The sequence below is a fragment of the Oncorhynchus tshawytscha genome, linkage group LG01, assembly GCF_018296145.1.
Source record: "Oncorhynchus tshawytscha isolate Ot180627B linkage group LG01, Otsh_v2.0, whole genome shotgun sequence".
Lineage (NCBI taxonomy): Eukaryota > Metazoa > Chordata > Actinopteri > Salmoniformes > Salmonidae > Oncorhynchus > Oncorhynchus tshawytscha.
The window spans coordinates 33,121,886-33,139,976 of NC_056429.1; the positions used below are offsets into that span (position 1 = coordinate 33,121,886).

The following is an 18,091-nucleotide window of genomic DNA, read 5'->3' on the forward strand; positions in this document are numbered from 1 at the left end:
TCATCAAAGAATGCTTTCTTCCCCAAAAAATGTTCTTAGGATGTTAAAGGTTCTAGGTAGAACCTTTTGCCTTACAAAGAACTCTTGTATTCCAAAAAGCTAAAACCCTATCCCCCCACAAAGAACCCTTTTGGAACCCTTTTTTCTAAGAGTGTATGCTGCTGAGGTCCTCAGCACAGAACCCACTGATCCTGTTTATGAATGATTTTACTGTGTTCTGTGTAGAACACATCAGGAATGAATGAAGAGGGGTCACCAACATAATGGCAGGCCAGGCAGATCCACAGTCAGCCAACCAGCAGACAGGCCTGTTCTGTTCTACAGTATCCGCTAGAGTGTCCTCTGCAGACTTCAGGGACCACTACACTTCCTACTAAAGGTCAGCAGGGATCAGAGTTCACCAGAATGGGGGTGCTGGAGGGGAAGGTATTGGCATCTAACGGACAGATTGTGTCTCTCTTCCTGCGAGCCGAATTGCGAGTGCACCACAAAACGGACAGGGGAAATTCCAGCTTCCAGCCAGTCCCCTCTCTGTCCGAGCAGAGGCCATTGTGTCCGAGAATACTCACTGACCACTCCTGACCACCCCACAGGACCTAAGACCCATTCAAAGGCAGGAAAGAGAAGAGACGCTTACGCTGACAAACAGGATATATTTACAGTAGAGGAGTCAATGTGTTATTGTTAACTCGCCTCTGTCAGCTCTTGGATGTTTTCCGATTATAGAATAGAAGCATTCTGGCACTGTGATGTTTAGGACATTCTTTAGGATGGTCTTATCTTTCCATCAGAGTTGGGCTCAATTTGAATTGAAGCCAGTCAATTCAGGAAGTGATTTGAATGAAAAATTCAGAAATGTTAAAAACTATTGAAATAACTAGCTTCTACTTTTCAGTTCATTTTTTTTATTTATTTTTGAATTGTAATTTTAGTTTACTTCCCGAAACAAGGTGAAACCTTCAGTCTTACATGAGGGCCAGCAGGTACGACCTGATGCAGCAGCAGGTAAAGGGACAGAATACAGATGTATACCAGTACGTTCCAATGAGTGTCTACATTCCAAACTAGCATAGCACTAGTGAATGTTCCATTCCACTTGAAATGAAGCAATATATTGGGTATACATTCTAAGTAGTATGCCAGTGTAGATGTAACTGTATGATGTATTTATTTATTTAACCATTATTTAGGCAGGGAGTCCCATTGATACCAAGGTGTCTTTTTAAGGAAGCCCTGCATGGCAAGACCTACCTTTGTCTCCAGATACAGTAGGTAAAAGGACAGGTCAGAATGACGTACCTGTATGAGAGTAGATGAACCACAGGGCTCCGGTCAACAGGGCCCCGATCACAAATGCGGCGAAGGCGATCCCAACCACGGTCGGGGTGTCCAACACATACAAAACAGCTGAGGGAGAGAAAAGGCAGATTTTTTTTATTAAACAGCATTTCTTTTTCTCTGGACATGACCGTATGGAAACAAGTTATATGCACATGACAGAACTCAATCTGGTCAACAGTTATTTTGTCAAAGTGATTTAAAATCCTGACATACAAAAACCATTGGTTTAGAATCTCCTAGCAACGATTGACTTACTTTCCCCTGGTGGGTCAGGAGGGCCTGTGCGGGTGGGAGGCACTGAAACATAAAACACAGGACAACAATGTAACACATTTGTAGATGCATGAAAACACCACATCTCAACTACGTGTTGAAGCGTCAAGAACACTTGCTGTGACGTAAAGTGCCAGTGCCTATGAATGGAAGCTGAGCAACCCAATGGACATAACTACCTTGGGATAACCAGATCCTGAAAATGACATTGTGCTGATAACTGTAGTTCTAACGAATGTGATACAGAGATCTGATGCAACTCAATGCAGTTCCAGTAGCTAACTAACAGAAACTTAAGTCTATGGCTCAAATGGCACCCTATCCCCCAATAAAGTGCATTTCTTTTGGCCAGAGCCCTATGTGCCCTGGTCATAAGTAGTACACAATCAAAGGAATAGAGTGCAGAGATGAACCTGTTGACTTCTAACAGTTCTCAGCTTACTCCTTCATTTCCGGTCATCTGGATAGCTTTCAAAAGTCAAATTAGCTTCTAATTACTCCTGAACAAACAATACAATGGTGCTTATTGTGTAGAGGCGAACTCAAGAGCAGGCTTGGTCCGGGTCCAAGACTCCGGCACAATGAACAGCTATTCTGGGAAAGAACACCTTTGGGTTTTCATTCCCTCGTGACAGACGATGACAGAACCATCACAGGAGATTTTGGTAACACGACAGCCTCCCCTATCTTCAACCCTCCATCCCTTTCCCCCTCCCCTCCAAACCGCTCCATGACAGTCCCCCTCCATTTCCCAATCTACCCCCCCCCCCATCCCCCATCCCTCCCTCCAACTCCTCCTCCTCTCCAGTCTTATCTGTTCCTTTCGGCCTGTTATGTAGAGAATGCAAAGCTGACCCGTTAACACCCAGAGACGCCCAACGAGTTCCAGGTCAGAGGAGAGGATAGAGGATCCTCTGTGATTTAAGGAGTTACATTAACCACTAATCGTGGAGATTTGTTTTACAGTACTGTTGTAGTTTATGAATTATGAAACAACGTATGAAAAGACCATAGCAGAAGAACTTTCTAAGCCAGGTCAGACTATGAATGGATAGACCCCACCTCTGTTGGGGTTTTGGGCCGGCTGAGATTCCGAGTATGGGTGAGAGCTCTGAGGTTCCGTGTAAGGGTCACTGCCCTGTTCCCGCCTAGCCTCGCCCGCCCATGTGCTCTAATAAGGATGGTTGAGTGGTCAGCTGTGTCTTCCTCCCAGACCAACTCTGCAACTAGCACATCTGACAACAGTATGAAAGACACCCTGAGGTCCAACCATTCTCAATGTAAGAAGCAAAGCTTTGTTCTTCATACTTATGTAGCTTTCACAATGATCTCAGCTCCGCTACATGTGAGAGAGGAACGGCGAGTTAGAGGGGGAGAGAGTCAGAGTGAAAGACAGAAAGGAAACTTAAGGCATGGCAATGTTCTCATCTCCTTATGCTCTAGGCACAGTTGACCCTGAAACGATAGCCGCTCAATAGAATCAACGTCATTTGCTTGCCCAGACTTTGCTGTTTACAGAGTGGAACAGAAAAACACTCCTTCGGTGGTGTGGTGCCTTGTTTCTCTTAACCTCTGAACCCTGAACTCCAACCCGTCTCCCCAAAGTGTGTAGAATTGACAAATGGAATCCCTGTGAGATCCTTGACTTCCGAGGTCTGTATTCAGATAAACGATATGCCAGTTGACTTGGTTGCAGAACTTACTGTCAGTCAGTCAGCTAACAGGCACTCAGTCAGACAGTTTTATGTGTCGTATAATTTCTGTACTGAAAACAAGTCAAAGGAAGGCATAGGGAGATATGGAACAGGGGATTCAAAATGGCGGTGCTCTAACAAAGTTGGCTGTTGACTGAAAGCTTAGCAAATTATATATTTTATCTGAAGCTTAGCACTGAAACCTGCATCTGATTCAAGTGTGGGGAGACTTATTTTCGTAGCTCAATGTTCTTACCACTATTCAACAGTACTCACTATCTGTGTTCGAATACCCATACTAACATACTGTATACTACATACTTAATGACTATATACTACTAGTTCATTTTAGTATACTGTAAACGAACGGTATCCTTTCAGTTGAGCATACTAGCGCTTCAGCTGTCTACTGGAAGGTGATGCTGTTGCTATGCAACCTCTCGCTAGCTTGTTAGCATAAAAAAATACTAGCTAGACATCTTCCGATCTTCCAATCTGGAGTGCCAGAGTGCGCTCAAAAATTCAGAGCATTGTCAGATTGTCTGTTCGTAAATTCAGAGCCTTTAGCTCTCGGAATGTTCAGAGCGCAAACTGGACGCTCTGGCCGTGGAGTAGGGTTGATCAAAGCGTTCTCGATCTCACAACGGTAGTCAAGCACCCAAGCTAATTTCCAGACACGAATGAGAGAACACCTCACTCTGGCCATTTTACTCGCCCTAGCAGAGCTGGTTAGGCTGTTTTCAATAATCATTGGGTAGTTAGTTAGATAGCATATAGTTAATATACTGGTGAGTTCAACAATGTATTAGTAGTCAACTAACGTTAGGTAGCTAGCTAACATACAGGTACATACTGCTGTAATGATATGTTATGCGGTTCGCAAGGATAGCGTAGCTAACAAATTATCAGCTAACATAACGTGTAACGTAACTTATTTGAAAAGTCATTACTTTATTACATTGCTCAACATTTTCATAACATTAGTCTTAATTAGTTAAAGCAATGAATTTTTATCCGTTCTCGTCGAACTTTGGCTGCATAGTTTCACTGTACTAAAACTTGACATTTGTATTTACTGTAGTATTTACAGTTAACTATAGTATAAATACTGTAATAAAAGAAAACTAATATATACTATAGTAATTAATGTAGTGTTTTTGCGGATTGTATTATACTGTATAATTTACTGTAGTGTTTTTGAGGACATTAGTGTAAGATTTACTATATTGTTTTTGTTTTATTATCTTTGACATAGAAGTGGAGGCTTTCTCCTTCAGGAAACCTACTGAAGAAATACTAAAAGTGCACATTTTCCAGGACCTGTAGGTAGGTATAACTGGGTTCTGAAAGGAGAGTTCAGAGCTTCTGGTATATGCAAAGGGTATATGCAAATTAAATACTGTAGTACTTACTGAAGTGTTTTTGCAGACTATGGCATTTTTGCAGACATTACTGTAGTATTTACTACTGCTTATTTTTTGGTGATAAAACTGTTGTATTTACAATAGTATTCTACAGTATAATATAACATTCTATAGTAAGTATTACACATGATCAAGGGATACTGCAGTGTGTAGTATAGTATTCTACAGCATACTACAGCTTACTATAGAATTCTATAGTAACTATTGTAATATTCTATAGTAAACTGTAGTATTTTTTTCATGTGGGTAACTAGGGGGAAATGGATGATTTTGTTAACCATTCCTTACGCTCGCAGTTCCATAAAAACTTAGAAAATGTATTGATGCTGTGAGGCAGTAAATGTACCTTTGATGGCTGAGCTTTGAGGCATTTATGTTCTTCCGTGCACCAAACTGCCCTCTTTGATTTGGAGATCAAGCTGAACTCATTGGGATCCTGTCCAGTGCAGGACTCCAGCTGCTTAGAGATGCCTTTGTATTAAAATCATGGTTTCTAAGCCCAGCTGTCTTTTTTTCATTTAGATTTTTTGGCATATCTGTGCTTACTTAAACACATGCACTGGAACATTTGCATAATGTACTATATAGGGAACAGGGTGCCGTTTCTGACGCAGCCTGAGTCTGTGCCCAATATTCAGGCCCTGCAGTGGCATGGTGCTCATTCCTTAACACAGGCCAAATCAAGTCCATTATTAAACACTCCCCAAGTCCCCATTACTGTTTGCCATGCTTCATTTGCTCTGGGCACAATGGCAGCTCTTAGTGATTAACACAGTATGATTAAATCTGTGAGTCAAGTATTGAATCCTAAATGGCAGCCTATTCCTTTTATAGTGCACTACTTTTGACCAGGACCCATAGGGAATAGAGTGCCATTTGGGACGTAACTTGTGAGTCAAAAGGGGTTAACTCATCCCACCCACCGACCACAGTCCACTTGTTGATGTAATCACCCCATAAGGGGAAGCTGATTGGAAAAGCCATGGCAGTGAAAACAGCAAATGGGCTCTCATGATATCACCCCATCTATGGTTTAGATCATAATGGGTGCAATGTGATGTTTGGTATCAGAACTCCCTGGACCAGCCAGCCTAACGACGCATGGACCACAACACACACGCCCGCACACAACTGCAGTTTTATCAGACATTTTTTCTGTTTTGTCCTCTGTTATGTGAGTGATCCTGGGACTGCATGATTCCAGGACCTCCCCAGTCTACCCCACCCTCTGATCACACACACCCATACACACACACAGCCCTCTGTGCCTGACGGAGTGAGTGAAAAAGCATTTGACTAATGCAGCGATGAGGAGGCCTCTAGCTCTGGATACACTCCCAAAGCTAGCGAGAAGACCACTCCTCTCCCTCCCTCCCTCCTTACCTCCTCCTCCTCTCTACCGGGAAGGGGAGGCCACAGAGAAGGGCTAAATGAAAACAACTGGAGCTGCGTGCTGGATGGATGTGGATGACTCGTCTTTTTCCATTCCTTCTGCACAGTATTGCTTGGTAGAACTGTGGTAGAACTGGAATGGGGCCTCAGCCCTAGCAGCAAGCCCCCCAAACCCAAGTTATGCTCCAATGAGCACACTTACACCCCCCCCCACACACACACACACCACACACAAATAAACTCCAGATGCAGGGAGGCACGGGGGTGGAGGGAGGATGCGATGCGCTTTGCATTGTGACTTGAACAGTTTTCTCTGCCTCTCTTCCTGCAGAACTGAAGTTGGTTTTCTCTGGGATGTCCTTCCTGCCACCCAGTTCTCTTATTTACTCTGTCTTCCTGTTCTTCTTCAATGACCCTCAACACAACTCTGTCTCCTCTGGCCAACTGGCTCAGCTCCCTGCTTGTGTCTTCGTCAGGCAGGCTGCACATTCAGTATGTCTCAGTTAACACTTTCTCCACAGACATTCTTATATATATATATTTTAATGTAACCTATATTTAACTAGGCAAGTCAGTTAAGAACAAATTCTTATTTACAATGACGGCCATATAATGTTAGAATGAGACGTTCAGTATGTCTTGCGAGACTACACTAAGATTATACTCTGATACAGTGTTGTAGTACTCGAGTCCAGGATTCGGACTTGACTCGGACTCAAGTCACGATTATCATGACTCGTGACTCGACCAGTGGTGACTCAGACTTTGACTAAAATTTGATTTGATTTGTTGTCAGAAAATCTCTCTATCTTGCATAATTCAACATATTAGCTATTAACAGAAAATGTTAGATGGCTGTATTACCTATTTAGCGTTACAAATGTGCAACACTAATATCATTATTTTTTTTTTTTTAAATGGTTGAACCGCAGCTTTTAGCACTACCAAGAGACTCGTGGCTTGAGTATAAAGGAATTGAACACTAGGGACATGGGACTCGACTCGGACTCCAGGTTTAGTGACTTGACTACATCACTGCTCTGATGTATTGGGAGTAAGGGAAGAAGGGAAAGAGGGAATGAGTACTTTCAAGTACTTCTTACTCCAGCATATTTATGCCATCCTCCCCATATATTCTGGATAAGCTGGTTCATCATAGAGGTTACATTGCATATGAGGTCTGTACAGTACGTTGGCTTTCTTAGTCCATTCACCTGGTCCCTCCTTCTCCACTGTGTCATGTCCTTCCACCACCACCACCAGGGTCTTGGTAGAAGTCTTGGCGTTCATCATCATGGCTAGGATGATCTCTCCATTGACAGATGTACACGCCTCGTCCGGTTGGATACACTGCATGGAGAGAAACACAATAGGACCACTGAGGAATCCCCGATAACTCAGCCTTGGATTTCATATATCACATGAACTTTTAATGCATTTCATTCATTTCATATGTAAACATGTAAACATTTTCCCATTAAAATGTACAGTTTCTTGTATGATTTACTTATCAGCCATGAGACTGTTACATGTATTCATATGATCAAAAGCAGTTTATAAGACCAATCGATACATCAAATCTCTACACCTTTGCCCAAGACCAAGCATCCCTTTTGATCTTTGACCACACATATCATTTATGAGAAATCATACCTAGTGAAAACTTGTGTTCCTTCCCTTGATCCCTATACTGTGAGTCAGTTTGGAGCCCCAGTCTGACTCTGAATCAGTTTTAATGTAGAATACCATCAGAGACCCAGATAGAGGGTGGCTGGGGAGCACTGAGCAGAAAGAACTGCTTGGAAAAGGTTATGAAAGTGCAATGACATAGCAGAGATAGAAAGAGTGGGAGGGAGCGAGAGAGAGGCTACATTACAGCGAGGCAAAGGAAGGAAAAGTGAAGTGACACTTGAGCTAGTGGCTTGTTTTGGTTCTACAGATGGTTACTTAGGAAACCTTAAGTAGATGTATGCTTCCTGCTTCTGGTTCAGAATGGATTGAGACTGGCAGATTGTGCAGCAGGCCTAGCTTGGTGCCAAGTCTCCGCAGACTGGAGCCCAGACCTAACCTACGCTAGATGCTGCTCAAATGACCATAAAATGTATGAATCATTGCACAGACCACAGATTCAGGTCATGCCAGTTGAGTCTATGTTACTTGAAGTAGGGCCCTGAAAGAGGCAGATGGTTTGGCAGTGGCACAGCCGGCTCTGGACAACACCTGGGTTCCAGGGTTCAATCCCTGGGCCGACCTCCACAACTCTTCATACTCCCCCTTTCTATTCAAAACATACAGTAAATCTATCCCAATAAATAATATTACTGATATCAAATCAAAATTCTAAGCTTCTCTCTTCTACTTTGTTTCAGAGGTCGCGTACAGGATGAACAGACACGAAAGAAAAACAACGTACCATAGCCCGTCCCTGGTTGTTGTGGGGTCTCTTGGAGCAGAGAGACATTTCACAGTGCAGAAACAGCAACGATTCGTTGAAGGAGGAGTTGAAGGTGAAGCTGAACCTCTTCCTGTCGGTCTGGGAGTGGGGAATAGGGAGGTCTCTCTGAGGGTAGTACTTGACCGTGTTGTCCGTAGGGCAGATGTTCTCGATCAAGGTGTAGTAAGACGGGATGTTCGGGTTGGAGTTGGCAGAGATGAAACAGGTCTGGATCATGAACCCTAGCTCTGGGTCGACTTTGAAGGCCCCAATCTGAAGCACGGAAGAAAAGAGAAGGGAAAAAAAGTGTCATTTTTTATAAAAACAATAAACTCAAGTCATACAAATGTTTTACCGTTTATAACGTGTCAGCAATGTGTGGAGGCTCAGGCTATATGATTGATATAGCCTCTAAAAGGTATCCAATGATTTTATTGTTGAAACCTCTCATCGACGTCGTCAAATTGACAAACTATCTGTTTCGGCCTGCAAAGTTTTGTGAAGAGCACCATCTTGGCATACGTCCGTACACTCTCTGTCAGTCCAGGACCTGACAATTTGTTTTAACACAGAGAACAAGCAAAAGGAACACTATCAGAGTGTTATCAAGTCCAAGAATCACAAATCCTGAAGCGGATTTCAGTCCCTTCAAAACATTTGAAGAGGATCTCTCCGACGGCAGACCACAAGGCATTTCCATGAGATATTATCCCTCTGCTGCTTTTTTGTCCTTTTTTTCCACTGAAAACCTAAATGTGTTTTTCTGTTTTGTGTCGGTGCCATCACCATGACAAGGTTGTCAAAAAGCTTGCCCAGTCAAAAGCACAGACACAGACATGCATGCACAGGCACACACACACGCCGCTTTCAAAATGACAGCTTTCATGCTCAACAGGGACTTAAACACAACAGCAGTTTCCTACACACCTTAGTTTGGGCCATAGTCTCAGGGACCAGGACAGGGCATGGCAGGTCTCATCCCAGTGTGAGAGGTGTGGATGTGGGAGAGAGTGGGCTCAGTATGAATCTCTAGCTTTTCTTACACAACCTCCCTGTAGGACCTCTCTAGTAATAATTGTTCAGTACTATTTGCAAGGTACATTCTGGACTTGCCAGACAGAATAAATAGAAGTGTCATATGTGCCAGGACACTGAGGGGAGGACAGAGACCATGGCTGCGGGGAAGCTAACAGCAGAAAGAGGAGATGTTCCCTTTATATTCTCCCAACTCAGACCAAATATCAACAGACCCCGTGGAAGCTAAAACATTCAAAGATGAAAGTAGACCCGACATTCCAGACACAGCGTACACACACAACAGTCCTCACTGTTGTTTGACAGGCCTCATATCTAAGAGAGACAGAAACACGAACACACACACACACCTTGTGAAATCGCTCCGACAATTCAGGTTCTAACATCTGGATACTAGCCTACTAACTATCTTCATCTGAGCGAATCACAAACAGCCAACAAATACAACAGACACACTGTATTACTTCAATATATTCCAAACGGTTACAGCCAGCCTGGTACAGTGCATTTGTAGTAGTTCGCTGCTCCATTTACCTCTACGAAGACCTGTTTATTTTTGGAAACGGTGTGGAAGGCCTGGGTTGAAGGATAGCGGAAGAGTTGGGTGTTGTACAGCTCCATGTTGAACATCACGTCGGTTCTGACGGGTTCCTTAGCTGCTGGGGCGAAGTGGGAAAACGATCCTGATGATCCTGATCCTCCTAGGGTGTTCTGGTTCTTTCTGTAGGTGCAGTTGAACTGGGGGAGGGGGACAGAGAATGAGAGACAGCCAATCAAAACAGTTGAACTGGGGGAGGGGGATGGAGAGGGAGAGACAGCCAATCAAAACAGTTGAACTGGATGGAGAAGGAGAGACAAGCCAATCAAAAATATATATAATTCGGCAGGAATTAAACAAATAGCCCAAGGCAGATAAGTCAAAGTTGAAGTTGAAGCCGAAATTGAGGATAGTAACTGCCGATCTGATGTTCAGAGGATAGGATTTTCAGAGGATGTTTTTGCAAAAAAAGTCGCACGGCAAAAAAATAACAAAAGAGTAAATTGGGTCGGCGCACGACGGCAGCCATATAGTACGGCGCCATCTATAAGATGGGAGTCAATTTATTTATGATTAGTGGTCTGGTCTTGACTCCCAGCTCTCCCAAACCCAGGCAGGCCCTGTCATGCAAAGCTGCACTCTTAATTCCTTTTTCATTTAGCCTCAATTTAACCAGAATAAACTCCCTTGAGGTTAAAAACCAACCTCTTTTTTCGAGGGAGACCTAATAATCATAATTGAGAGAGTCATATAGCTAAATGTCTTACCAGAATGGATGACCTGTGTTCTGGTCCTGAGAGAGAGTGAGTCATATAGAATCGAAACATAATATAGATGTCTTACCAGAATGGAGGATCTGTGATCAGGATCCGTGGTGTGCCCCAGGAAAGCAGCTCTCTCCAGCCTCTCCAGCTCATCTGCCTCCCCAGGGAAGGTCACGTCTCCGGACTCTAGATCCTCGTCATCTGGGGGACCACCACTCCCATCCTTAGGCTCAGCAGGACTTATCAAGATCTGGATGTCAACCACAGCGGAGTTGAACACATCAGTGAACACAGTTCAGATACAGCATGCGTCCCAAATGGCACCCTAGCTATTCCCTTTATAGAACACTAACTTTGTCAGGGCTCTGGTATAAAGCAGTGCACTATATAGGGAATAGGGAGCCATAAGAGACACACCCCAGGACACTTTCCCAGTGATCGGCGCCAAACTATTTTCTAATAATTGTCTGTGTGTGAATGGTGTTGCTTCATTCAAGGGCCCAGGACACCAGTGACAGGGCTCTGATCTGAATCTAGCTGCCAAAACATTCTGCAACAGATGAGCTGGAATTAAAAACGTGGGAACGTCCAGAGATTTCAACAGTCCAGAGCTCTCTCAGGCAGACCCTGTGAAGCATATTTCTCATTTTGTCAGTTTAAAGAAACAAGGGAAGCCTGCTGTGTACTTCAGACGTTTACAGGGTCAAAGGTGAGTTAGGGCTGGAGGACACGGGCTAAATTAGGTGAATTATTATCATTGCCATTTCATTTATTCTGGCTGGTGTGTAGATAAGTAATTAAAACACCTTATCGAAGAATGGGACAAACAAGGCCCATACAAGGATATGGGGCTTTGATATATTGAGAAACAGATAAATTAAGATTAATTTGTTTTGTCCATAGGGGTCTGAGAACTTTGGGTGTGTGCCTGTTATTTCTAATCTGTATTTGGACCCAAATGTGTTTTGTAACTTGTACTAAATTTGCTGCGAAAATGATTTAATAGATCCGCGGAGAAGTGATTTATCGTTGCTTGTTAGTGAAAGCACATGTTGCATTCCATGTTAATGATAAACTCTGCTCAGAAAGGGTTTGACGGTAATACTGAACCTCATAACATTTTCATAGTGTTGTCTTAAATTTTTCCCTGGGTGCTTCTCCCATGCTTTCAACAGAGATAACTGAGTAACAGGCTAGTGTTGGGGCATACAGCACTCATAGGGCTGGTTTCCCGGACCCAGATTTATCCTAATTCTGGACTAAAAACTATTTTAAATGGAGATATTCCATTGAACCTTCGTTTTCAGTCCAGGAGTAGGCTTATTTGGGTCCAGGTTGCTTAAATGTTCAGGCTTCACAAGACTTGGGAGTATGGTAATGCAAGACTAGCGTCTGGAAAACTGGCCCTCGATTCGTTTTTGTAGATGCTGTAGCCATTGTGTGTGGTACTCACTGAGTTGATGTAGAGGACCATAGAGCTGGGGTGCATGGGGTACTTGGTTGTCTGACAGCCCTCCAATGGCGTCTCTAGGGTGTAGTGGGTGGAGTTAACCATTGCTTTGCATTCTGGGTCTTGAAGAGTCAGGTTGGCATTACCATAACCACTGGCCTGAGAAAAGAGACAAACGTAAGTAATATAAAGTCAATTAATAAAGCCTTAAAAAACTTTTTTTTAAATGTTTTAATGTCAATCAATAATCTAGAATATTTGCAATAAAATAAAATCATGATCAACAAATCATCTCAATACTGTCAGAAGAGGTTCCTGAGACACAATGTGGCACTATACTTCATTGGCATTAGACGTCACTATGCCACTATACAGCACAGACTACTTCTCGGTGTGATATTAAGTTCCCGGAAGACATAAAAACCACAGGATGGTCCAACTCTAACCATAACTATCCCTAATTGCAGTGTGTGTCTTTTAATACACTGTGATGTGGTCTGTTGTGTTCTGCCTGCTTCACTGTAGGGCACACATGCACACACACAATAGCACAACACAGTAGCGCACACACACACACACACACACACACACACACTCGTTGAAAATACACACAATTCATTCAACTCCATACCAGTCACTATTACGTAAAGAGGAAGACACAGAGATAAACCAAGTCTGTCTTCTATTGCAGACACAATTAGTCTTATTGATAAACCAGTTGGCTGTCTACTACAGTACACTATCCATCCACTCACCTCCAGACTCTCTCTGTCGATGCTGACCACCATCCTGTTCTCCTCACACTGAACACTGAGCCCCACACTGAGGGTCCCCTGCTGCTCCTCAGGCTCCCCACCCTGCTCCCCTCCCAGCCAGGAACGGTCCTCCAGGGACAGGTAGGGCAGGCCATGCTCCTTGGGTGGGGGGAAGGGGAAGGGCAGGCCACCGGAGCGCGAGGCAGCACCCCCCGGACCACCAGACAGGAGGGGGTTGGTGTCCCACGGGATAGACAGGTCTGGAAGGAACATGGACTCCAGGGGATCTAATACATCTGGAAGTCACAGAACACACACATTTTAGTCACAGAGAAAAACGCACAAATACGTCATGAGTACACTCACAGACTGGAAAGAAGGGACAGACAGACAGACAGACAGACAGACAGACAGACAGACAGACAGACAGACAGACAGACAGACAGACAGACAGACAGACAGACGCCTCTATTAAAGTGTCATCTGGTGGTTTTAGAGCCATGGAAATTACACGGAGCAGAAACTGGCCCAAGATTTGGCGATATTGTCTTCATAAGAACAGTTAAACTGTGATGGTCTGTGGTAGACATTCATTATTTAACAGTTAAATACATTATAACAATGTATGCTCATGAAAAATGTCTATAAATCAAAGCATATCTACGATGTAAATAACTGAGTTATCTTTATTGAATTGACTAAACCTAGGTCTGTTTGTCATACATGATCTACCGTATTAGTTTAATTACAGTCAACTTTAGTCAGACACACACACAAAGGCACATAAACGTGCGTACACTACACCATGCATGCACACACTCAGAGGGACAGAGAAAGAGGGAGAGAGCGAGAGAAAGAAAGAAAGTAGGGAGAGCGAGACAGAGCGAGAGTGAGAGAGCAAGAGCGAGGGAGAGCAAGAGCGAGAGAGAGAGAGAGCAAGAGCGAGCGAGCGACAGAGAGAAAAATAGCAAGAAAGAGACAAGAGAGAGAGAGGCCTCTGTTAAAGTGCAATCTGGTGGTTTTAGAGCCATGGAAATTGCACAGAGCAGAAACTGGCCCAAGTTTTGTTGATATTGTCTTCATAAGAACAGTTCAACTGTGATGGTCTGTGGTAGACATTCATTATTTAACAGTTAAATACATTTCTAACAATGTATGCTCATGAAAAATGAGTATAAATCAAAGCATAGCTAATGTGTTTACATTGTAGATATCTTTATTTCATTGACTAAACCTAGGTCTGTTTGTCATACAGTGGTGCAAAAAAGTATTTAGTCAGCCACCAATTGTGCAAGTTCTCCCACTTAAAAAGATGAGAGAGGCCTGTAATTTTCATCATAGGTACACTTCAACTATGACAGACAAAATGAGAAAAAAAATCCAGAAAATCACATTGTAGGATTTTTAATGAATCTATTTGCAAATTATGGTGGAAAATAAGTATTTGGTCAATAACAAAAGTTTCTCAATACTTTGTTATATACCCTTTGTTGGCAATGACAGAGGTCAAACGTTTTCTGTGAGTCTTCACAAGGTTTTCACACACTGTTGCTGGTATTTTGGCCCATTCCTCCATGCAGATCTCCTCTAGAGCAGTGATGTTTTGGGGCTGTTGCTGGGCAACACAGACTTTCAACTCCCTCCCTCTATGGGGTTGAGATCTGGAGACTGGCTAGGCCACTCCAGGACCTTGAAATGCTTCTTACGAAGTCACTCCTTCGTTGCCCGTGCGGTGTGTTTGGGATCATTGTCATGCTGAAAGACCCAGCCACGTTTCATCTTCAATGCCCTTGCTGATGGAAGGAGGTTTTCTCAAAATCTCACGATACATGGCCCCATTCATTCTTTCCTTTACACGGATCAGTCGTCCTGGTCCCTTTGCAGAAAAACAGCCCCAAAGCATGATGTTTCCACCCCCATGCTTCACAGTAGGTATATTGTTCTTTGGATGCAACTCAGCATTCTTTGTCCTCCAAACACGACGAGTTGAGTTTTGACCAAAAAGTTATATTTTGGTTTCATCTGACCATATGACATTCTCCCAATCTTCTTCTGGATCATCCAAATCCTCTCTAGCAAACTTCAGACGGGCCTGGACATGTACTGGCTTAAGCAGGGGGACACGTCTGGCACTGCAGGATTTGAGGCCCTGGCGGGGGTAGTGTGTTACTGATGGTAGGCTTTGTTACTTTGGTCCCAGCTCTCTGCAGGTCATTCACTAGGTCCCCCCGTGTGGTTCTGGGATTTTTGTTCACCGTTCTTGTGATAATTTTGACCCCACGGGGTGAGATCTTGCGTGGAGCCCCAGATCGAGGGAGATTATCAGTGGTCTTGTATGTCTTCCATTTCCTAATAATTGCTCCCACAGTTGATTTCTTCAAACCAAGCTGCTAACCTATTGCAGATTCACACTTCCCAGACTGGTGCAGGTCTACAATTTTGTTTCTGGTGTCCTTTGACAGCTCTTTGGTCTTGGCCATAGTGGAGTTTGGAGTGTGACTGTTTGAGGTTGTGGACAGGTGTCTTTTATACTGATAACACGTTCAAACAGGTGCCATTAATACAGGTAACGAGTGGAGGACGGAGGAGCCTCTTAAAGAAGAAGTTACAGGTCTGTGAGAGCCAGAAATCTTGCTTGTTTGTAGGTGACCAAATACTTATTTTCCACCATAATTTGCAAATAAATTCATAAAAAATTCTTCAATGATTTTTTTCTCTCTCATTTTGTCTGTCATAGTTGAAGTGTACCTATGATGAAAATTACCGGCCTCTCATCTTTTTAAGTGGGAGAACTTGCACAATTGGTGACTGACTAAATACTTTTTTGCCCCACTGTACATGATCTACCGTATTAGTTTAATTACAGTCAAGTACTGGAACACAATTCTGAGTCTAATGTAAATGGCCTGGCGTGTCTTACCTGGCTCCCTGAGCCTCAGGTTGAAGGTGTTAGCCACAGGGGTGTGGGTGTAGGAGGTGACCGGTCCATAGCTATGCTCCTCTGCCCACTTGATCAGGGCCTGAGAGCCAGATGGGAGGTGGTGCTTGGGGGTCTTAGACACCTCCATCAGCCTCTCTGTGTTGGGGCTCAGACTGATGGTATCTGACGTCTATTGGGGGAAAAAATAGGAATTAACAGGCTTAGTAGCCTATACTGTATGGAAATATTGGTAGAGGAAATATTGGTAGAGGAAATATTGGTAGAGGCAAAACTACCAGCAATTGATTTTATTCAAGGAGTTTTTAATCAGTTATCAACAAAGAAAAAACTGCTATGAATTCTTCTTCTGAGAAACAGAACATCACAACCATATCTTACACGGCAGCACACTCTTTGTCATGATAATTTTTTTACATGAACATTTTAGTCATTTAGCAAATACAGCGTTAAGTGCCTTGCTCAAGGGCACGTCGGCAGATTTTTCACCTAGTCGGCTCGGGGATTCGAACCAGCAACCTTTTGGTTACTGGCCCAATGCTATTAACTGGTAATCTACCTGCTGTCATCAGTCTTTTTTAATGTATATTTTTCATTTTACTTTTACCCCTTTTTCTCCCCAATTTCGTGGTATCCAATTGGTAGTTACAGTCTTGTCCCATCGCTGCAACTCCCCTACGGACTCGGGAGAGGCGAAGGTCGAGAGTCATCGGTCCTCCGAAACACGACCCTGCCAAGCCGTACTGCTTCTTGACACAGTGCTCGGTAAACCTGGAAGCCAGCCGCACCAACGTGTGGGAGGAAACACTGTCCAACTGACGACCGAAGTCTGCTTGCATGTGCCCGATACGCCCCAAGGAGTTGCTAGAGCAAGATGAGACAAGGATGGCCGGCCAAACCCTCCCCTAACCCGGACAACGCTGCCTCATGTCCGCCGCCTCATGGGTCTCACGGTCACAGCCGGCTGTGACAGAGCATTGGATCGAACCAGAGTCTGTAGTGACGCCTCAGCACAGCAATGCAGTGCCTTAGACCGCTGCGTCACTCGGGAGGCCCTTGCCGTCATCAGTCTTATACAAACCAAAGTGGGTGCTTTCTTCTTTTCTAGTTAGCAGCATTTACCAGTAATCTCTAGGTCTATGTTGGTTTCATTTCCTTTATCTGACTGCATGAAATGGTAAAACTTCCCTATAGCGCTTCAAAAGCCAGTGTGACCACAACCCACAATGAAAGTGTGAGAATATTAATTTTACTCTCATATCTTGAAAGAATCAAAGTCAAAAGAGACATTTTAGGTCTCGGCATGGAAAGGCCCTGACCAATGTAGCAGTGGTGAAGGGTCACGCACACACACACGCACGTTCACACGCACACACCAAAAGCCTGATCAATGGTGGGACTAAGTCTAATGTGTCAGATTTCTACCAGAATTCCTCATTAGTTCCCCAGTGTTCCATGCTGTATAATATGAGGAGGGATAATCCTTTCCCAAAGACATTTCCCACAGATCCACTCTGTCCAAAGTGGCATCCTATTCCCTATTTAGTGACCTACTTTTCCCCAAGGCTCATAGGTCTCTGATGAGAAGTAGTGCAGTATATAAGCAGTAGGGCGCCATTTGGGATGCAGATCCCCTCTGTCCTCTGGAGCAGGAGCAGAGCTGTGGCCAATCCTCTGACAGTAGCTAGCAATACTTTGATTTTACGAGGCTATCATATCACATACATAGCTGACATTCTCTGTTTTGAGATATTCACTCTGACACAGTGGCTGGTTCCCAAAGACAGATATTTATACTGGGACACACATTCAAAAGGAGGCTTGCAGGCAAGCACACTCACGATCACATGCACACACACTCACACACACACAGCATTAAGTAAGCATTTTGTCAATGAAACCCTTGCTATGATACTGGGCAGTTTCAGTTTACTTTGGTCCTAGATTGATTCATGGGTTCTAAACTCAGAAATCAAAACCAGAAGTGAAAAACAAATCTGACCCATCATAACTGAACTCCTCCCAATGATTTATGCTGTTCTGAGTTCAGTAC

The 18,091-nt window shown here is 43.7% G+C and overlaps 1 protein-coding gene across 1 annotated transcript in view; it reads right to left on the reverse strand.

Annotated features, from left to right (window-relative positions):
* LOC112249683 (transforming growth factor beta receptor type 3) overlaps window positions 1-18,091 on the reverse strand; it is a 123,953-nt gene that overhangs the window by 18,542 nt on the left and 87,320 nt on the right. Inside the window, exons 8-16 of the mRNA XM_024419468.2 lie at window positions 16,021-16,210; window positions 13,101-13,396; window positions 12,349-12,504; window positions 10,975-11,145; window positions 10,128-10,331; window positions 8,538-8,831; window positions 7,339-7,474; window positions 1,597-1,638; window positions 1,300-1,407 (exon numbers count right to left, since the gene is read on the reverse strand). Coding sequence (XP_024275236.1) covers window positions 1,300-1,407; window positions 1,597-1,638; window positions 7,339-7,474; window positions 8,538-8,831; window positions 10,128-10,331; window positions 10,975-11,145; window positions 12,349-12,504; window positions 13,101-13,396; window positions 16,021-16,210 — 1,597 coding nt within the window. The remainder of the gene's footprint in view (window positions 1-1,299; window positions 1,408-1,596; window positions 1,639-7,338; window positions 7,475-8,537; window positions 8,832-10,127; window positions 10,332-10,974; window positions 11,146-12,348; window positions 12,505-13,100; window positions 13,397-16,020; window positions 16,211-18,091) is intronic.